Source organism: Phaethon aethereus (assembly GCF_964289735.1).
Source record: "Phaethon aethereus genome assembly, chromosome: 5".
NCBI lineage: Eukaryota > Metazoa > Chordata > Aves > Phaethontiformes > Phaethontidae > Phaethon > Phaethon aethereus.
In genome coordinates, this window is record NC_138579.1 from 18,767,523 (window position 1) to 18,789,523 (window position 22,001).

General features: G+C 49.8%; 1 protein-coding gene across 1 annotated transcript; it reads right to left on the bottom strand.

Annotated features, from left to right (window-relative positions):
* Nucleotides 1–6,657: 6,657 nt before the first annotated feature.
* On the bottom strand, nt 6,658–21,740 carry CHGA (chromogranin A). The gene is made up of 8 exons (XM_082000431.1): nt 21,535–21,740; nt 20,800–20,846; nt 16,733–16,826; nt 16,240–16,308; nt 13,963–14,061; nt 11,935–12,441; nt 11,008–11,471; nt 6,658–7,721 (listed from the first exon to the last, which is right to left on the bottom strand). Exons 1-8 carry the CDS (start codon nt 21,578–21,580, stop codon nt 7,638–7,640), a joined length of 1,410 nt encoding a protein of 469 aa, XP_081856557.1. The 5' UTR covers nt 21,581–21,740; the 3' UTR covers nt 6,658–7,637.
* Nucleotides 21,741–22,001: the final 261 nt, after the last annotated feature.

Below are 22,001 nucleotides of genomic sequence, written 5' to 3' on the forward strand. Positions count from 1 at the left end.
TACGGGAATTTCTGTCTTTCTATAGCAGGTATTTGTAAAGCATCCATCACTGCAGCATTTAATACCAGCTGCTTTAGTATCATGTGTTAGATATCTACTCAAAAGGAAAGGATCTAGAGCTTAAAGCCCAGGTAGACCGTGGAGAGAGGAGTAAACTGTGTAAAAGATGTCACCACCCTACCTGATGATACCAGTCCTGGAGGGGAAAAAGTTCTGAAGAATGTTGGGTAGCAGTTCTTTTGTGTAAGCAATGTTTTTTCCTTTGGACAGATTGTGTTTGTTCCCAAAATGCCATTCTTGGGAATTCCTTTTGCCGGGATCAGATTTTTGAGGATGATTTGAGAAGATTATTCCAGCTCTAGAGGGGTTACTAACTTTAAGATATTTCTGTAGGGACTGGAAGGACCTTATGAGTGTGGTATCTGTCAAATTCCAGGGTGCACATAAATGCAGCCAACTTCCTCGACTATTGCAAGTCAGTTCTGAGCTGGGCACGCTTCACAACCCTTGTATGCTTTGAGGCTGCTGGATCCCACGTTGTCTGCAGCTCGCAGGTCTCGGGTGGTCGTGGTGTGAGTGAGTCAGATGTACATAGGTAAGGGTTTATAAAAGTATTCATGATAGACCAAACCTTTCATAAAGCCATGACTGAATAAAAATTGACATCTACAGTTTGAGATTTGTTTTTGTTTGTTTAAAATAAGAAGTGTTTTTATGTTACATGTGTAACAAAAGATACCCTCAGGAAGGAACTTGCCAGTGCATATTTTTGTATGGTACTTTCTTGTAACCAGCTGATGGAGTGTTTGTAGACTTGCCTTTTGCTCCCTTTATTACAATGGCTTGGGTTTTTTGGGGGGGTTTTGGGGTTTGGATTTTTGTTTGTTTGGTTTTTGTTTTTTTTATTGGGTGGTGGGGAAGAAGCAACGATGTTAAAACTGGGTTAGTAACTCAAGACCTTTCAATCTGAATATGTTTACATGAATCTGAGTGTTGGATCCAATGGAAATGTCTGTATGCTGTTTCCTAGTTAGAACATCAAATAAGAATTTTATTTTCCTGGCTGCCTTCTGAATTTTGGTTGGCCTATTTTGCACTGCTTTATTTCTCCAAAATAAACTACTGAAATATAATTGTGCATTTTAAACTTGTTTACAAATGATCATTAGAAGTTTATTTTGTAATTCTCTGAAGGCTTGCAGAAATACTATATTTAAATATTACTCCAGACCTTGCCAGTAACTAGAAAACAAGTTTAGGTCATTGGTGTGATCAGTGACATTTTTCCCATAGTCTGTAATTTATTTTTAATTTATCACATGTATCGGTATCACTTTAATTTACCAGGTGCAGCTATGCAGGTACCTGTTGTGATGTGGCATTACAATAGAGTCTTCACATAAATTACCATGCCATTGCTGTACTACAATATTTCCTTGCAGAAATTATTATTATGGCTCATATACTAGAATGTTGCTAAATCACAGGAGCAAACTGGGAGACCAACTTTTAAAAGCCAAAACTGTAAATTACCAAGTATCCAGACGTAAAATTACATGACTGCAAAACATTCGGGATTGCCTATGTTATTAAGCCTGTGCTAAAGTGCTTTTCTGAATTGCTGCCTCATTTGATAAATTCAGGATAATTTTGATTTAAGGTAAGCTTCACAGTACGTTAGTTAATATTCTGTAGTCTTGTCTTTTTTTTGCAAAAGTAGAGGAGTCTAGTAATATTAGACAATACCAGAATGCACTTGTTCTTAAAATTGCAGACAATCTGAGGGAGATTTTCCATAATGTTTGTTTGAATTCTGTTATTGTAGGTTAGAAAAGGTTCTGCTGTGTTTTCAGAGGCATAGCTATTATTGCTGTGTTGATGGGAGCAATTATATTAAAATTACGTGGTCACCAGTTATCTTCTTGGGCATCTATTTCTGTTCTGCTTCACTGTTAGAAATCCACAAGAACACCACTAGCTTAACTGGAATTTCTCCAGGTTTTGTGTCAGCGTGATGGAGGAGATGGGACTCTGGTTTCCACTGTAATTACGTAATTGGCTTTAGTAGATGAAGATTTTCCCTTGTTAAAAAGAACTGGGCTGCCGGCGATACAAAGCCATCACCATCCTCCTCCCCCCTCAAGCTGACTTTGCTGCGTTACGCTTGGGTTTGTAACGACTCTACCAGAACATCCCACCAACTGCAGAAATGCAGCCTAAGTAGGAGCACTGGTGCTGACGCTTGTGGTTTGTGTAACACAGAACTACCGCTGGGCCGATGCTGTTTTGCCTTTGGTTAACCACGTGTCTGGCTATTCAACCTTTGTGCTGTAGGAGACGATTGTCCAGGCTGCTTGGTAGATAGGATGCACTATTTTTATTAATACTATTCAGGCTGTTGGAATGATAAAGCTGCTTAAAGATCTCTATCCTCAATGTGTGAATGTTTGTGCAGAGGAGGTCTGCAGCAGGTTGCTCAAATGGAAAACCACCAGTTTAATTTGTTTTCATCATAGATGAGTACAAAATAAGAACCCAACCCTGAGGCTTCACAAGGTAACGAGCATTGCTCAAGATAAAGCCTCAAGTTCTCCAGATAACAACGGGCCCTATGCAACCCGGGAACAACCATGTGGAGTAGTGGGTCGGTAACAGAGGCAGGACAGTCTAAAGGCAACAGAGGTGTTTGAATTGGCTGGCAAAAAGAGCAACACCAGGGAAAAACGCCGCTGTTGTTTCCATCCAATAAAAAATCCAGGCTTACCAGTTCTTGGACTAACACTGGTTTCCCACAGTCTTTGCGTGGCAGCAGTGACAAGTGAGTCAGGCTTTTTCGCACTAGCTTTGCAGCTTTTCCTTCCACAGCTGTGCAGAAAATCGTGGATTTTGGTTTTTTAGTGAATAGAGTCTATTTTGAGTTTGTAGCAGTCTCTCCACGTGCATACTTGCAGGAGTTCACTTGCATTACCCTGCTAGTTTTCTTTTCCTCTACCCTTTTTAGTGAGAGATGTATTGATTTCTGTATTCAGTATACAATTGCTTTATGGTGTTGCAATTGTGTGTTTTGTAATTAGGAGTATGTGAAAATGCTTTGTGTAGATTAAAATACTTCCTTTAATGTACTCTCTCGCTTTCATAGATAAACAGACACGCTGTTGCAGATCACATTGCTGATTTTATTTGTAATACTGCTTTAATATCGATTTCAGAGGAATGTAACCTCCAGAAAAGTACTTTCCACATCTTCGCTACCTTTCCTTTCTCTGTTCTCACTCCGTGTGGATCCAGACCATCAACACTGGAGCTTTTGGACAGATGGGTTTCAGATCTTCCGTGGATTCTGTCATGTTTACATGGCCACAGAAATTACAAAAGATTGTTGAAATTTGAGAGGATACAGGTATAAATGGAGATGTTAGAGTGATTCCTTAACAACACAAGCACGATAGCTTCTGTAGCAAGCAAAGGCTCCAAATCGTTCTCGCTGTGTGCGTGCAGGTGGCTGTTGGGTCTGGTCCACCCCTGCTGCTGCGGCAGTTTTCCTGTGGAAATAAACAATCCACTGTAAGAAAACATCCTGTATCTGTGATGCAGGAGGGTGAGGAGAGGTAGGGCTTGGGAGTAAAATGCTGGCCAGTGGTCCAGAATTTCACTCTTACGTTTTTGAATAGCAATCTGGGGAGATGTTTTCTCTTTCTCTCCACCTTTCTTACCCTGAGTCCACTGGGGCTGATGCTAGCAGATGCCTGTGGGCCGCATGAGCTCATTAGCAGGTGACCTTGCCCAGCGTGCCAGCAGTTTGCAGAGGGCTCCCAATGTGTCGGGAATTTTTTGTTGATGGCCTGGAAATCTCTTGAAACTCCAAAAACAGCTGAAACAGCAAATGGAGTTCATGAAAATCAGGTCTTCCTCTTCTATCCTTTTTAAGGAAACCCACAGTTTTATTTCTTCCTTCGTTCTTTCCACAGTAGTTTTTAGATATAAATTATTTTAACATTTTTTGTGTGAAAAGTCATATATACATATATAAAGTTATTAAAAGGTTGGGTATATGTTGAATATAAAATAGTGACTTCTTTGTTTCAGATGTTAGCAACCCTTAAAAATGAGTTGTTTATCCTCTTGTAAAGTCAGTGCTGTAAAAAAAAAAAACCAAACTAAAAAGATGTATTAGATGTATCTTTTATTATTTATTTCTGATTCAGTATTCAATACAGCTTGTGTATACCCTTGTGAGAACAACATACTAAAATGTAGTCGTTCTTAAAATGGAGTAACAACAATTCCTTGGGATCCCAACAATTTTGAGAAAATTGACTCTCCGTGTGTGAATAGTGTTGGATATTCTCCTTCACTTTCCAGCGTCGCTCCCCACCTAAGCATGGCTGAATCTTGGGGACTATTTTGTGTATGTGCTAAGTTTCACAAGTTCATCAATACCTGTGTTCAAATCCAGCTGTACAGTGTTAACGAGTGTGTCTTGTGATTCGCTTCAGCCCGATTCACTATGATTTCTGAAACAGCATTCCCATTTTGTACTTAAATTTGTATAGAATGATATAAACCTTTAAAAGATCATGTCTTACTGTAAAAACCAAAAATACTTGCTATTTGGCGTCTTCAATTGCATGACTGATCAGATCTGACAATGAAGATGGTGCTTTCATCTAACAGCATTGATTTCAATGGTAATATATTTGTTTTCATTTGCCAAGCACCTGTTTTGGACAATGTTTTGGTTTCAACAGTAAAGCAATATGCAGTAGGTATTGTGGCATTATCTCTGTAATCATTTTGAAGACAGAATTGTCCCTTTCCAACACGGAATGAAAATAAATGCCTTATAACAAGTTCTATTTTGCTTTCTCTTTATGAGCAGATAGGGCAGCGAGGTGAGCAGCTCATCGGGGGGACCCTGTTTTCATGAGAATTTGGTTTTCACATGCTTCCCCAGGACAGTTGTTTGCAGTTGCTTTGGACCATCTTATACCAGCAAGATTTGATTTGTTTTATCTTCTAAGGCTAATGGGAAGTTGGCTATTTTTATCTTTGTGTATAACATCGATAAACATCACTGGGATTCAGGCTACTGCTGTACTTCAGAATTTATTCCTAGCGGAGGCTTCTGGACTGATTCTTCCTTCATTATTCTGGGCAGGGAATTCTTGATTGCTCAAAACCTAGCAGGATTTTTAATCAGGGCCCTACTTTGGCTAGTGCAGGAAAGATAGATACCTCACCCAGCAGCACTGAATTTTGCTAAGCAACAAGCCTGCTCAGCAAGGGCACCCGTGTAAGCCCTGCCTGGGGATCAGCGCTCGGTGTCAGCCCCAAGGCCAAGCCCTGCAGCGGTGAGTTGAGAGATGCCGCAGAGCAGAGGTACAGCCGGTCGGAGGGCCAGCATTTACCACCTGCTGGGGCATCCTCCCAGGCCCGGTGCTCAGGCCTTCAACTCCATCTTTCCCTTTGAAAAAAGTCCTTGGGTCCCAGATGTTTGTGATTCCGTGATCATCCGGTTAAGACAGTATTTATAGTAGCTCCATCAAGTAATGTTGTTTTTCCTCTTGTTGATTTCGTAGCAGCAATAGCCAAGTTCTGTCTTGCTGCCGCCATCTTTTGTGGGAACACTTGTCTAACTGCTTTGGAGATGGCTGCGTTTCTATGGTGCGTTGTTTGGTTTTGGGGGTTAGGTTTGGTTTTTTGGTTTGGTTTTTTATTGTTGTTTTGACAGGGGTGGGGTGGGTGGCTGAGGGTTTCTGTGGATTTATTTTGACATGTAGACCTGAGCTTGAAGGGGTTGTATGGATGATGCTACTGGCAGAGATTCTGCCACCAAAAAAAAAAAAAAGAAGAAACTAAGTGCAATGCAATATTCACCTAAAATGAAGACCAGTACGTACAACGTGACTTCTACAGCTAGATTAACTCCCTAATAATTGACATTTTAGTACTGTTTCCGTGGAAGAACTTTGGTTTCAATTCTGTCCCTATGCACGTTTCCCTACGGTTAGCGAGAATGCCGTCTCCTCAGGATGGGGCTGGGAGCCTTGCACCTCGCTCTGGTGCTCTTTCCCCAGCCACGCTCTCGCCTTGCGCCTCGTGCCGGCTTCCACCCGGTGCAGGGGCAGCTTTCGGGCTGTGCCTCGGCCTCGCCGCCTGCTCCTGCCGCTGTGTGGCTGCCCAGGCTGGGGCGAGGGGCACTGCCCTCTCGGCAGCTCCCCCAGCCCTCCCTGGGGAAGCTCACCCGCAGGGTGGCAGAGGACAGCTCCGGGCACCCACCACCTCCTGCGCCACGAGGACCCCACACACCCACCTCCAGTGCACTTTGCTCTATGGGCCGATGGCGCTGACGTTTTCAGCAGAATGAAGGGATACGTTGCCTTAAAAGCCTGGCAGCCGTTCCCTGAGCATCTCAGCTCTCCCGTGGGCTGTGGGTGATGGGAGACAACTGAGCTTCACACTGCGGGTGGGATACAGCCCTGGTGGTGGGATGCACTTTTCCTCTCCTGCCAATACACACAGAAAGTCTAAAATCTTATGATTGGTGTTCAGAGACTTTTGGGGCAAGCTTCCCCAGCCCAAGCACCACCCGTCCTCCAGCCGGCGTGTGGCCTGAAGCCGGCAGGATGAGGGAGGTTGCACCTGTTAGCGCTGTGCCAGCAGGCCACCATGGCTCCTGCCAGCCAGCGCACAGGAGCGGCGTCCCCTCAGGACCGGCCTTCACCTCTGGGGGAACGCAGACCAGTAGTTCCCCTCATGACTAGCCTATCTGTTCCTTTGGTTTTTTTAACCCACTCGTGCTTTGTCCAAATAGGTTGACTTGGTCAAGCATTGCCCCAGTGTTTAAACTTCCAAACCAGTTTCTCTGTGGTCAACCCCATGTTCATCGATGAACTATGGATGTGACCCACGTCTCACTGAGGCACCCGGGACCGCCAGCCCGGGGCCTGGGCGGGCAGGGATTGCCCCGCAGCGCTCAGGACCTCGGGGGGGCATCCTCGATGCTGAGCCTCAGCGGGCAGCAGCGTTGGAGCCTGGCTGGGGGGGAAACGCCATCACAATCTGTCTGTGGCGAGGGGAGGCCTCCATTCCCCCTCCTCTCTGCCAGCACCGTGCATGCCCTGCAGCGTGCTGACGACCGAGACAAGCTGCCAAAACAAAGGAAGGAACCCAATGCAGTTTTATTTTTCCTTAGATAATTTTTTTATATAGAATATATTACAGTCAGAGTTCTCAGCTTTTAATCAAAAGATAACAAGTTATTGCAGTTTTTTTTTTTTTTACCCAGTGAAACTACCGGTGGAAGGAGAACTTTCTAGAAAGCTATCTTGTCATTTAAAAAAAAGAGGGAAAAAACCCCCACCCGGACAGAAAATACATGTGTAGGTCGTGCTTCATGCCCACCAGTGCCCGGCTGGGCAGGTGGGCATCTGTGTGGACAGGGGAGCGTGAGGTGAAGAAGCAGCGATGGGCACAATACTACGGCATGGGAGGCAGGCCTGGGCGCTAGTGAGGTCGGCTGCCTAGGCACGATGCTTCTGCTCCGGCTTAATTGCTCTTAAATCGGGAAATGAAAACGCAGTGGGGAGGGAGGAGGGCAGCGGCGGCTTTCACCTGCGCGGGGAGGGCTGGGGCCCTCAGCCTCGCCTCAGCTCATGCAGCTTGTGGGCGACGCGCTCCAGCTCAGCCTCGATGGCGGCCAGGCTCTCCAGCTCCTGGTCCTGCAACAAAAGCCCAGGACATGCATCAGCCCCACGGCCACAGGTGGGCAGCCCTCGCCCCCCAGAGCTACATAAAGCCTTGCCTGGGGCTCGCTGTCAGTGGTGGTGTATTGGGTTTGCATGGCAAGGTTTTAGTAGCAGGGGGGCTGCAGGGGTGGCTTCTGTGAGGAGCTGCCAGAAGCTTCCCCTGTGTCCGACACAGCCAGTGCAGCCGGCTCCAAGATGGACCCACCACTGGCCAAGTCCGAGCCCATCAGCGACAGTGGTAGCACCTCTGGGGTAACAGAGTGAAGAAAAAGGGGAAAAAAGCCCTATGCAATTTGAGCTGGAAAGAGGAGTGAGAACGTGTGAGAGCAGCAGCCCTGCAGACCCCCAGCCCAGAGCAGCAGGAGGGGCAGGAAGGCTCCAGGCACTGGGGCAGAGGTTCCCCGGCAGCCCCTGGGGAAGCCCGGGTGAGGCCGGCTGTGCCCCTGCAGCCATGGAGCTCCACAGGGGAGCACCCGGGGAGGGCCCCATGCTGGAGCAGGGGGATGCCCGAAGGAGGCCGTGACCCCATGGGCAGCCCGCGCTCCTGGCAGGACCTGTGGTCCCATGGGGAGAGGAGCCCAGGCTGGAGCAGGTTTGCTGGCAGGACTTGTGGCCCTGCAGGGGACCCAGGCTGGAGCCGTCTGTCCCTGAAGGAAGGCACCTGTGGGGGGACCCAGGCTGGCGCAGTTTGTGAAGCCCCCTCAAACTGCTCCTGCATTTGCCCCTCTGGACAGTTGTCTGTGTGCAACACAGACATCTCAGTGTTGTCCTAATGTGAAATCTCTGCAGCTGATGATGGGGACAAGACACGTAACCACCGTCCTTCCCCAGCCCCACTGCCGGCCAGGGAAGCCCCTCTGGGATGGGTCTCTCCCTCCAGAGCATGGGGCTGAAGGGAGGTGGCTGCTGGGGAGCCGGGGTGGGCACCTGTGTTGAGGCAGTGGTGTCAAACCGTGACGAGCACAGCTGCCTGCCATGTGCGGCAAGTGTAGCATACCCTCCTGCTCATGGCGGAGTGTCCCCTCTCCCCACGCTGCCCTGGGTGCCCACATGCACCTCCAGTACTGGAGGAGTCTTTTCCATTTGGGAAAATAGTGGCTGAGGAAGCCATCAGTTTAAAGGCTGAAGCTGCCCATTGCTTGGTGGCCTTTCTATAGCGGCTTTTCTGTACCTTTGCCATCACCTGAAGCTATTTTATTTAGCACTGGTGCTCAAACTCAAGGCTGTGTGGCTTTGTCTGAACCGGGGTCACACGCAAGCAGGCCCGTCTGGCTGCCCGACACAGCCCTGCCCGCCCCTCACAGCTGCATCACCTGGGGCTCGCTGCGGATCGCGTGCTCGCCCAGCCCAGCAGCAGGCTCTGTGGGAGCGAACCTGGGGCTCTGGGTTCTAAAAGTGCCTTTTCGTGCCATCAGAGCTGAGGTGACGGCCCCTCTCCCATGGGGAGAGAGTGAAGCCATGCCGCTGCCTGCAGCAGCCACCAAGCGCAGGCCAACGCTGAGCCACTGGCCTGCACTGCATGTGGCTGGTGTGCAAAAAATAATTATGTAAAAAAAGGTAATTTTTCTCATTCCTGAGCTCCTTTTCTGAACATGGAAAAAGTCACCCTGCTCCTCCACAGGGTCCTTGGCTGAGCCCCTGGAAAGGCTCTGGCAACAGCAGTGAGCCGGCAGCCTGGGGTGCCCACCAGCGCCCAGGGGAGCCAGGCTGAGCCCAAGTGGCTGTTGCGGTGACTTTTGTTTGAAGCGTGTCGGGGAGCAGCCCCCTGAGGCTCACCTTGCTGGAGGGGAGCCTTGGCTGCAACTGGAGCCCCCAAAAAATGAGAAAATAGCGCTGTGCTGAGATCCTCCACAGCACCCAGAGAGAGGAGAGGTCAGATCCACGTTCTGCCCATGTGCCCTGGCTCACTCCTGTCCAGCCCTGTGGGCTGAGCCCTGGACAGTGCAGGGGACAGGGCTCACAGTCCCTGGCTGTGCCCACGCTGGCCTCACTAGCCAAGCCACACAGCCACATGACCCAAAAGCCAGGAGAAGTGACAGGGTGGCAGCTGCTCTGGCAGAGCCAGAGCCTGTGCCCTTCCTTCCCTCACTGCCCGGTGCCCGGTCTGACACCTCCTCACTGTCTCCCAGAGGTCCTGATTTACTTTTTTTTTAAAGAACACCGAAAACTCTTGTTGCAGCCATAAACACAGCAGTTTTGCAGCCTCAGCAACCTCCTTCCAAGTCCCCATTCGGAGACTGAGCCCACCACCTTGTAGACAAAGTGCATCCCAGAGCCTCTGTCAGGGCTGGGTGGGGAGCAGCCTTCTTGGGGAGAGACCTGGAATATGAGCAGATGATGGCGAGGAGGCAGATGGGGCAGGTGCTCAGAGCCGAGACGTTTGACTTACTTGGCTTTGAACCAACATGACTGGAGATGCTCTCTCAGCCGGGGAGATGGGCAACCTTTGGGCAATGTTTTGGGCTGTAACTAAGGCAAGAGGGGTGTTTTGGAGGCACGAGGGCTGCAGCAAACTGGCTCCACTCACCCACTGTCCCAGTCTGCTCCTGGCCACCTGATCATGGTTTGTCCCAGAGCAACCACCCGCAGAGCCTGTGCCCAGCCCTGCCATCCAGCCCCCTGAGCTACCAAATAAACATCAGTGCCTGGAGCTGGGCCTCAGCACAAAGGTTAAACCACCTCTCCTGGCTGCCAGGGGAGGTGCTGAGCTACCGCACAGTATCATGTGAGGCATCAGGGAAGGAGGTCTCTGACTTTGGAAGCCTGGCTCAGATGTATTCATGTATCTGTCAACCACTTCCCCTTCAACACCCCAGATGTCTCATCACGGCTGCACCCTGGTTTGCCTCTGTAGGAGGTCTGACACTACTCACCCTGTCCCTGAGCCAGGGAAAGCCTTCCCTTTGACTTGGAGGGACTTTGGGGCACAAGACCCAACCCCAGGCTTCAGAGACAGCTCTGGTCACCATGTCCGGCACAGACCAGCACAGAAGTTCTGTCTCATTTATAAGACTCTCTGGGGCAGGGAATGTTTTTGCACCAGTCACTAAAACAAGAAAAAAACCCAAAGGCACAGCCGGGTACAAATGTCAATAATACCTAGGGCTGAATGACTGAAAGGTCACCAAGCATCTTCTTAACGTCACAGAGAACCAATCCTGGCTGCATAATCCCAAGGTACCATCCACCTCTCCAGGCACAGTTTGGATTCCCATGTAATAATCGTGCGGGATTTATTCTTAAGCCTATGTACACCAACCTCCGTTCTCCTGTTAGCGCTGCCTTCCTCATCCTTTTTTTCTTCAGGCATGGGAGCAAGTGGGAAGCTTCCTTCACTGCTGTCCTCCTTTGAGTGGTGCTTCCATGACCTTCTCACATCTTCCTCTGGACTACTGAAGTCATACTTGCGGGACCTGAATGCCATTTTCATGGACCTATCTGGGTCTTCCTCACTATCATTTTCCTCCATGCGCTTCTTTGATGTCAGCTGCTTGGCCAGCTCATCCATTTTGTTCCACCTCTTGGAGTCTTCCCACTCCCTGGACAACTCGTCCTCCATCTCCTCGCTTTTGGCATCCCTGGGCTGGAAGGTATCCTCTTCCCCCTGCAACCCCTCATCCTCCAGGTGATGCCTTCCTCCTCTCAGTGCCCGGGTCTGCTCTTCCTCCTCCTCCTCCTCAGAGCTCTGCTCATCTTTGCCAAATCCCAGAACATCATCGTTATCTGAAAGAACATTAAACATAACAGTGAGCACACGCGTTAACCTGGTTATGCTCCACCTTTGGACCGAGCCTCCAGGGGCAATGCAAGGTGGGTTTCCTGACTTACATCCATTTTCTCAGGATTCTGGAAATACCCACTCTCACATCACCGTGTCAGTAACAGGGCTTGGAGGCAGCAGTCAAAAATACATATGAAATTCAAGAAAAAGAAATTAGTTGTCCCCAGGTGCTATGAAAACGGAGCAGCAGGCAGCAAGGCAGCTACTGGGCCTGTGTTACCTGCTGTGCGTGGGCCCACGTGGTTGGGTGCTTGAGGGGGGGTCTGGGTGGCTGTCAGCAGGGGTATTTTTGTAAACCCAGTAAGCACCTGCCTGAACTTTCAGGCTTTAAAGCCTCTTATCAGTCTGCCTCAGTGCGCTCAGCTCACCCCGGTAGGTATCAGTGCCGTCATCTGGGATACGTACTGTCATCTCCCTGCACCTCCTCGGCCTCCACGTCCTCCTCAGCCAAATCAAGTGACCTCTCTGCTTCAGTAGGGTCCTCCTCTGCAGCATCATCTCCTCTATCATCCTCCCGCTCCACACGCTCCCCTGCTGCCTCCTTGCTCTGCTCCTGGCCCTGCCTGGGTGGCTGCTCTCCCTCATCCTCAAGCTCCAGGCTGTCCCTGGGGCCTCTGGGCTGCTCCTCTTCATCCCCTCGCTGCTGCCGCTCGTCCTCAATGAAGTCTTTGCTGATGTGGTTGTCCAAAGCCTCATCTCTCTGGGCTTCCTCTGTGCCCCTAATCTCATTGCTCTCTGCTTCCTCCCGATCCTTATTCTCTCCAGGGTCAGCATCCCGTGGCCTGGGCTCCCTCTCCTCCAGGCTGTTTTTTCCCTCCTCCCTTGAATCTTCATTTTGCTGGGTTTTCTGTGCTGCCAGCTCAGTCAGGGACCCTGTGGGCTGCTCCTCTTCAGGGTGCTCCCCTGCCGCATCTGCAGAGGGAGGAGCAAGAAGCAACACCTCTCCTGAGAGCTCATTTCACAACCAGCGAAGACTGTGCGTTTCTTAGGGAGCATCAGCCCCACTCAGCAATCTGCTTAACCAGCCCATGGATCCTTTTGCAAGCCACTCCAACATATGCTTGCGTTCAAGCAAGCCGCTGCTCTCACTGGTGCCTGCTCTCCTGGAGAGACTTGCAAGGCTGAAGTTAAACATATGCCAAAGTGCTTTGCTACGTCACGGTCCTCATCGCCATATCTTGAGATGCCAACAACAAGCTTGCCCCGCATGAAACCAGATTGCACGTAAAATTAAAGGATTTAGGAGTGTTATATGGAAGTTGCACAGCTCCCCCTGCTCTGAGTGCTGCACTGGCATCGCATCCTTATTTCTCCCAGGGTGATGAAGAGGGAGCCAGAGGGAGAGGGGGATGGCTCTGCTTCTGCAAAGCAGCTACACAGCAGGAGCTTAGTGTGAGCTGAGTATTTGCTCTTTCTCATGCCAGAGACTGGCCTCTTTTAACATAATTAGCCATAGAAATCACTTTGCAAAAGAAAGGTGGGGAGAGGGAGACTAAAGAGCAGTGGGAAAAGCCAGATGGGTATGGAAAGGCAAACGCAGCCCAAAGCAGGGCTGAGGAGCGTGCCAGGGTGAGGGCATGCAGAGAGCCGGTCATGCCGGGCTGCATGCCAGAGGTTCAGGTCTGCCCTGGCAGGAGGGAGAGCCAGAGCTACCTGTCCTCTCTGTTGGCTTTTGGCCATGCTGGCTGCAGCAGCAGCCCCCAGAGGTATCACTCCTCGTCACTGTGGGCAGCTTTGGGTTGACGTTGCGGCATCACTGCACTGCCATGGCTCAGTCACATGCCCCAGAGCCCACCTGAGTCCCTCTGCAGGGGTACTGCTGCTGGACAAGGAAACATCTCAACCAATATCGGCACTGGCTCTTCCTGACGTGGAAAAGCAAAGGGGCCGAAGCCTCCTTTCTGCTACACTGCCTCTCTCTAGCCACGGCATAGAAACACGGTGACAAGGGGGAATCCCAGCTGAACGTGGTCTTTCCAGGATGCAAGTGTTTTGTGTGTGTGTACTGTGTGTATCCCAAGTTCAATTTTCCCTTCAGAGACCCATAACTTAATATCTTGGATGCCTGGAAACAAAGGTGGCAGGAGCAGACCCAGATTGCTCTTGCCTATATCACTGAGTCTTTCAGGATGGGATTTCCCTGGCTGTGACTCATTTTAAGCATTAGGAGTGAATGCTGGTGTTGACAGCAGGGTGGAAAAGATCAGTATCAGTCTGGTAACTTGACCATCAGCAGTTACTATAGCTCAGAAATTACATGTTGTTTAAGCTGGTAAAAAAGACTAAAGCAAACACCGGGTTGCTTGTGCATGGCAGCAGCATCATCAAAAGAGATGCCTAAATGAGAAGCAGATGGACATATCAAGGCTGTTAGAAAGAACATCCTTGTTTACAGCCTGACCTGGATTTCCCTGGGGGGAGGATGACACTGACCTCTCTGCTTGTTCTTGTCATTCTGACTTTCAAGGACTTCGGAAAGTTCATCTTCAAAGCCCCTGTTTTTCTTCTGCTGCTGAGTTCTCTCATTGGCACCTGCATCAAGTAAGAAAAAGTAGGGAAAGGCAACAGCCCCTCCTGTGTTTCAGAAAGTAGGTAGGTAAATAGTTCTGTGCCTTTATAATTATGTTTTCTACAATGGACAAATTTGCCAAAGGGGAGCTGCAAGGAGAAGTGAGACTGGAGGATATGTGGATCAACTGCAGTAACAAAGCCACCATCAAAAACATGACCTGCAGGAAAGAAAAAGGTCTCTAAACAAACAGAGAAGCAGGGTTGCTAGGAAAACTAATATTGATGGAGAGCTAGGGAATAAGAGATGCTGAACTGCAGCATGTTGAGTCCCAGAAAAGACTTAAGCATCAGAGTATTGAAGGATAAAAATTGCCTCCTGCCAGATGCTGCCCACGTACCTCTGTTGAGGTGAGCACTGAGAGCCTCTGTGCCCTCCGGCCCGGTCGTGGGGGCCCCTCTCCCCAGGGCACTGCCCTCCCACCAGGAGGAAGGAGCCGCATTCATTCCTGCTCTGGGGATGGTCTGGGGCTCCGAGGCCCCACACCTTAGCCTCTGGGTTTACGGAGCCAGCTCGACCAAAGCAACACAAAGGTGTCTGAAGGCAGCATGAGCTAGAGGTCAGCACACAGCTGTCTTGGCAACTAGTGCTGCCCAGGCAGCCCCATCCCAACAGGATCTGCAAGCCAAGCAAGCTCTGCCTAAACCAGCTCACATCCTCCTTCTGTGCCTTCATGCAAAGGCAAGAGCCAACACTGTCAGCCAGGTCCTCTCTAGCCCTAGAAGGGCAGAGCTGCATGGTGTGGGCTCTCCAGCTTGACCAGGGCCAGCTGCAGCCAGCACAGAGGAGACCAAGATAAACACCTTTGCTTTTCCCTTGGGTTACACAATCCTTCCATCCCCAGTCACTGTGATCTGTAGAGTAGTGCTCATGTTACCCCAGGACAAATAGGCGTGATGGGCTCAAGCCAAGGAAAGAGCAGAGCAAGATGCACCTCTGTGAAACAAGCCCCTTCATATGGATTCTATACTGTATGGCACAGCCTGTCCAACAGCCGAGTGCTCCCCTCCCAACTCCAGGACGCCTGGGCAGCAGCATCCCAGTGCACTGAAGATGCCCACGTTTCTTTCTTCTGGATCATCAAGGCATCCATGGAGCCTGTCTGGGATCATTGCCTGGCTGGCCCCTCCATCAGCAGCATTTGGGCGGCAATGAAACTATTGCTTTGAGAGCTGCACAGGGCTCTAATCTTGACTTCTTGAATTTTCCCTCTCCCTTCTCCCCGTTGCCTCTGTGGCTTCCCTGCTCTGAAAGCAGTCTGGTGGCACTGTCTCCCAGCCATGCTTGGCAGCCATGCCACACAGGAGCAGGGAACAGGGACACCATGGTAGGGAAGGGCTGCCAGCCGGGTTACCCCAGGGAGAAGGAGGAGGGAAGGCCAGGAGCTGCATTCCTTGCAGCCTGGGGAGAGTTCTGTTGCAGCCTCAACCAGGCCACCTGGGCAGAAGGACCTGCACTGGCTTTGTAGTAGCCTTGCCTAGAACCTGTACAGCAGCTCTGGGGACCGGGGCACCTGAGAATAGCCCTTTTCCACTATGCACACCATTTTGCACAGCTCTGTGCTGCTGCTGCTCCCACACTGACCTGCGATGAGCAGCCTGCACCTCTCCAAACCAAAGAAACTTGCATTTGACCTAAGGAAACCCACAGGAAAATTGCCATTAGCCCAAGGACACTTTCACTGGGGTCTTTTAGGTGCAAGTCTCACTCAATGCTCAATGAGGCTTAACTTCTGCCACACCTGAGTTTAGTGCTAGACTCCAGCTGCAAAAACAGTGGAGGTTTTCTTGTCTTTCATTCTAGTTTGGGAACTGATGATTATTTGTTGAATTAAATTACAATAATTTCCCTTTAGGGTTTTTCCACCCCAAAATGCCTATACTGTGCGTTGCCACCGAGTTACATTGACAGTCATGTAAATCATCAGATGCATACTGGAGTTATAAGCAAAATTCCTGCCCCCACTGACCCAGTCTCTACTGGAAGTCCTGGAACTATATTTCCTAGGGAACATTTATATGATGTTAAATCAATGTCAAATACAAAAAAAAAAAAAACCCAAACCAAACAAACAACAAAGCTGTGCAAGGGGCTACAACGGATGAAACCCCTCTTCCCAAATAACTGTAGTGACACTGTACCTTGAGCAGCAATTTCCTGGAGTTCCTTCAGTAAATTTTGGTGGCGAAGGATAGAAATGATTCGTTCATCTGCAATAGGGGAGACTTGGTACAGAATGTGGTCAAAGACAACCCCCCCCCCCCCCCGGAAATGAAAAAGAACCCCAAATGCCACCCCCCACTTTGTTTACTCTTTTCTGTCCCCTGGACTAATTTGCTGCCACATCTCTTAACCGTGTGGTTAAAAGATGACAGGAAGGTCCATGAAAACCAGGCAGCTTCATGTCACTCAGTGCCTCCCCTGCCATGGTATCAGTGTCATGCATGGCCTGGGCCAAGCAGCAGCTCCATCCCTGGGGCCTCGTGCAGCCCAGTGGGGTGACTGTGAGAAACATGAGTGTGTTGGGGACCCCTTGTCAGATGCTAGAGCATGTGTCAGGGCGGGACCAGCCCCTGCTTGTGTCTCTGCCAGATCTTCTCTTGCTGATATCCAGCATTAAATCTGAGCCTGTACCTCCTCTGAGTGTTTCTAGGCATTCCTCGCTGATCGGCAGGGGGTTTGGCTTTGATAAAGTATCAGAGATGACCTCTACAATGCACTTCATCACCTAGAAAGAGATCAAAATACAAATTAAAGCACTGCTTTTTTGTCCTTTTTTTTCCTAAATCTATTTGTTACCAAGGCTAAAACACAGCAGATGATGGCACAGATCTTGCTATTCTGGTGGAGCCAGAACTGAATGTTTGGTTCCTGTTTTACCTAATGCAGGAACAGAAGGTACCTCGCGAAACTGAGAAGTGAGCAAATGACACATGGCAATGGAAGGAGCTTTTTCAACACAACGTACACTTCAGCTGAGGATCTCACAGCTCCAGCCCATCCCAGAGGCTGGGCACATCAGGAGATTAAAGAAGATCTGGATATATACATAAAGAGCTCAAAATCATCGTCTTTTAAGTCAGTATATCTCAACCTGCATCTCATAAAAGGACTCATTGGGAGGTCACAGAGAGCAACAAATGGTCAAGCTCTTCAACAGGTGACCTTGAAATCTTGCAAGCTAGTTGAGCCCTGAGGAGGGCACCCTGGTTAGACTGCAGCCAGGCATGGAAGGCGATGCGAGGCCAATTTTACTCTCAAATATGGATGAGAAATACTGCTCTCAAGCCCTAGAAAAGGACACCCTGGAGAAGTGTTTGACCTTGTGCTTGAGTGTTCAAGCCATCTATTATAGACTGGAAGAGCTCTACATGGATGCAGGTCACTTGAAAGCAAGGAAGCTCTCACACTTTCCTCCAAAGCTTCTGCAATGGCCTGAGGCAGTTTCCTAGACAGGATTGCCTCTGAGCCTACCCTTTCCAGCAGCCCTTTTCTTTGGTGTAAAATGAGAAGCATTATTTATCTCGTTTGCCACCTGTACCGAGATTGCAGGCCTAGCTCTTCAACCATGTGCCAACAGCACCACTGACCCCACAGGGATCACCCAGTGCTGTATGTGTGGTAGGAGAATCAAAGCCAGTGGTGCAAAGGCATGGTGGCACCTCTGGCAGAGGTGAAGGCAACCTCGCCACACTGAGACACACTACCAGGACCCAATGGTCACACAAGAGAGAAAGAAGCATTCACAACAGTCTGGTGCCAGGAATCAGGCTGCCCAGTTCAAAGGGGTGATTATTTATAAATTAGCCTAGAAAGTACACAGGACTCACAAGTGCCTGCGGAAAAAGAGAGGCTACATTGAAAAAAAGGATACAAGTAAGCCTTTGGGCAAAAAATTCAGTCACTGAACCTCTTTCTCCTGTTGATTTCTGCAGGCAGCCCTAAGAGCCCTGACCTCCCGCACAAGGTGCCATTCTTAGGAAAGCAGAGCACTGTGGCTGCAGTAGAAATTAAACACAAGTCAGCAATTCCCAGTCATCTACAATGTTGCTCATTCAAGCAATTGGATATATTCATTGACCAGCTGGAATGGCCAAATTTTCACCATGTGTAAGGAGAGAATTCTGCTTTTGCAGATCATAGCCATAAAATGCTGAACTCTTAATCACTGACACAGTTTGAGGGGATTGCCAGCTGGATTAAAAATGTTACAGGAAAGATCTAACAAAAAGAAAGCAAGGAAATTTCCCTCATATCATTTTCCTATACCACAAGCAATCCATTAATATTGATTTTAGATGACTTCCAGTCATTTCACTCTGCTATGAGATAGAACAAACCCCAGATTCTGATACTTGGCTCTCACATTTCTCAACCTCTGGAGTCACTTATTGCAGCAGTATTTGATGCAGCTTCAGAAGTAAGGACTTTCTCAGCATGATAAATATGAACCGGGTCCAATTAAATACTCTATACAAGCTTTTTGAAGACTTCTGATTTGTCTGAACACAAAGAAACACATCAGTCACCACAGAAATGCAGCCAACTCTATGGAGGAACTTTGTAACGTAATGAAATTAAGAATGCAGTCATTCCACAACTCTCTCCTTGACTTTTTGTAAGAGCAAGTCTTGCAGAGTGAGGCTTCACAAGGTCATGAAATAACAGCCTGCATCAGGAAATGAAGGAGATCCTTTCCAAATGAATGTAATTAATCCAGTGCAGAAACTCAGACTGGAATTTTGCCACAGCTATCCTTTAACTGTGAGCGTGTAACTAGATCCTTAAGAGCTGCTTATGCTGTCCCTACACAGAAATCTTCAAAGGATCATGTCCTTACAAGGATAGACTTCCCCATGTCTGAGCTCAGCTATGCTCAGGCCCTTCTGAAATGTGTGCTTGTAGGTGGGAAATAGTGTCCTTCGAGCACAAGAGTGGGCAAACACCGGAGATATTGTAAGTGCGTGCTTTGCGCATGTTCAGCTCCCCATGGAAAGCCCTTGGTGTAAGAAAAGTCTGATAAGCTGCCTGGGAAAGGCCTACAGATGCTGACTACCCATTTCACAGCCCCAAGACACCCACAAATGAGCATCCTGAACATCATGATGTGTAGGAAGAGCTGCGGTGCTCACTGCTGTATCCATGTGATGATAACCCTGCCCTGATCTGTCCCATGAAACCAGGATTTCCTTCACTGAAATGCTGTTTCTCAGAGGGCGGTGAAGGTGGAAAAGCCCTAATGGCTCCTTCCATTTGCAGCACAAAATCAAGAGAGAGGTATGGTCTGATTTTTGCTCTGAGCTAGAGCCTGTGTCAGTGCAGGGAGGGAACAGGCTTGCAAGTCAATCCTTCCTCGGTGGAGACATTTCCATGGAGTTGCACCAGCTTCCACAAAAGCTAAATGTGGCTTGCTGGGAAGTGCCATGTTTTACACATAAAACATATTGAGGAATAGATCTCACAAGGAAAATTGTGGAATTAATGGATTGTCCCACCAGATGCCCAGTGACCATCTCACTCTGGCACGGCCAGTTGAAGGAGCAGGTGACTGCCCCAGGTCCCCTTTCTCAGTTAGCAGTAGACGGCCTGAAGCAGGCACCTAGTGGCTCACAGCTCATGGCTCAGCCCCAGCAAGGGCTAAGCAGGCTAAAAGTCTTAACAAAGCAACAGCTCTCCAGGCCCAGGCACATCTGACAGGAGACAGGGAGGCATTTCTCATGGCACTTGCCCTGTCGGTAACCACGAGCAGAGACACTGTACAATGCAGCCTGTGTCTGACACTGACATGAATGTGCTCTCCTCTACAGCTGCCTGGGGAAAAAGATTTTGTGGCTAGAAGATTTCAGGAAACAAAGATGTTCAAGAAGTAGAGGGGAAAGGGCTGGTGTTTCCTTTCTGGACATTAATTTCAGAAAAATTTTAATTTGAGCACTTAAGAGACCAGCTTCTCTGAAGGACTATGGGCATTACAATATTGGGGTGGGGTGGGTGTCTGTCACAGATCAACACAGGCAAATACACCTATCCAAGCATTTATGTGACAAAAGCCCACTGGGAGTGCACATGCTTGTGAAGTGCAGCTATGAATGTCAGAGAAGTATGACACAGATGTATGCACGGAACCCTATAAAAGAAGGCTGGAGAGGTCAGCCAAGTAACACACCACTCATAGCCATCCAGACAGACTGAGCAGTAGCTGAGGACAGATTAACAGTCTGAGAGCAGCCAGTTACCTATTTTTTAAGAACATGCATGTTTAAGTAACACATCACACACATGCAAACACAGATGTATGCACACCCCCAAACACACACAGTTCCAGTGATGCCCATTCCTGAATCACATTTCCCCCCACTCTCCCCTGAGTCACCTCCTGTTGGGAGCTTTGAAAAGATGACAGTAGGAGGACTGAGGAGAGTTATACCCATCCTCCATCCTCAGCCTCACCATTCTCTAGACAAACTTGTTTGGTCCCTTTGGTACATCCTGAGGGACTTCCCTCCTGCCCAGGTGCCCAGAAGTGGATGCACAATGGGTAAATCCTGGGGTGGGGTGGATCCTGCTGTAGGGGTCTCATGCAAATCCCTGCATTTCCTACAGGGCATTTGGGTCGGGGTAGCCAAAAGCCAGCCAGCTAGGTGGAGGTTAAACATCATATCATTCATCTTCATTCACACCTTCCACTACAGGCCCATCCTTACCTTAGTGTCCCCTTTATTCATGTCATTTGTCACGGGAAGGGAGATGCCTGTAAAATGAGGGGAGGGCAAAAAAAGAGAGCTTTTTATTCACCTCCATTGGGAGACAAGCAGTGAAATCTTATCTTGCTGAAAATGAGAGTGGAGAAGAGGGGCAACTTGCTCTGGTGGAAGTGGTCCTTGGGTGCAGCAGCTGGATATGTGCATTGTGCCCCCCTCAGCCTTCCCTGGGAAGGGAAGGGAAGGGAAGGGAAGGGAAGGGAAGGGAAGGGAAGGGAAGGGAAGGGAAGGGAAGGGAAGGGAAGGGAAGGGAAGGGAAGGGAAGGGAAGGGAAGGGAAGGGAAGGGAAGGGAAGGGAAGGGAAGGGAAGGGAAGGGAAGGGAAGGGAAGGGAAGGGAAGGGAAGGGAAGGGAAGGGAAGGGAAGGGAAGGGAAGGGAAGGGAAGGGAAGGGAAGGGAAGGGAAGGGAAGGGAAGGGAAGGGAAGGGAAAACGGTCCCCCTGCTGGCAATGACCGGTGGCCCCGGCCCGCGGGACAGGCAGGGCCCGGCGCGGCCCTCGGGCAGTGACCTTGCGGCGGCCGCTGTCCGCGGTGCTGAAGGGGGGGGGGGTCGGGGAGGTCGCTGTCCGCGGTGCTGGAGGGGCAGCGGGGGGCCTGGAGCCGGGCGGGGGCAGCGCTGTCCGCCGGGCTGAGGGTCCCAGGATTGGGGGGACACGGACCCCAGCCCAGCCCCACTTACCCGGCACGGCCAGGAGCAGGACGGCGAGCAGTCCTGGGCGGCTCATGGTGCTGGCGGGATGGAGGGAGGGAGGCAGGGGCAGAGGGTGAGGCTGTTCTTTGCGTGGGTGGGGGCTCCAGGCGAGGTGCCGGGGGGAGACCAGCACCGTGCGTGTCTACGCCAGTGCCCTGGCTGAAGATCCCAGATGGGGCACTGCAGCAACCGGCTCATTTATATATCTCAGCCTCTCGGAAATGGCGTCAGGAGGAAGCCACCGCCTCCTCTCTCCCCCCTCCCCTCGCTCACAGCCTTCCCATCAGCCTATACCATTCGCTGGGTGCTGGAGGAGCAGCCACACGCCGGGATCCCCCCGACCCCGCTGGCTGCCCGGGCAAAGGGTTCCAGCAGCAAGATGTCAGGCTCCAGTTGCTCCACCTTCTCACACTCAGCAGGTGCAGGAAGGTTGTGTGTCTCCAGGATAGTACTTT

What these genes read in the sequence shown, in the direction of transcription:
- CHGA (XM_082000431.1), bottom strand. Translation starts at nt 21,580, where the DNA reads ATGAGCCGCCCAGGACTGCTCGCCGTCCTGCTCCTGGCCGTGCCGG. An exon ending in TGACAAGAACAAGCAGAGAG is followed by an intron (nt 12,442 to 13,962) that starts GTCAGTGTCATC and finishes CTCCCTCTGCAG; the next exon opens with ATGCGGCAGGGGAGCACCCT. An exon ending in GGAGGTGCAGGGAGATGACA is followed by an intron (nt 11,472 to 11,934) that starts GTACGTATCCCA and finishes ATGTTCTTTCAG; the next exon opens with ATAACGATGATGTTCTGGGA.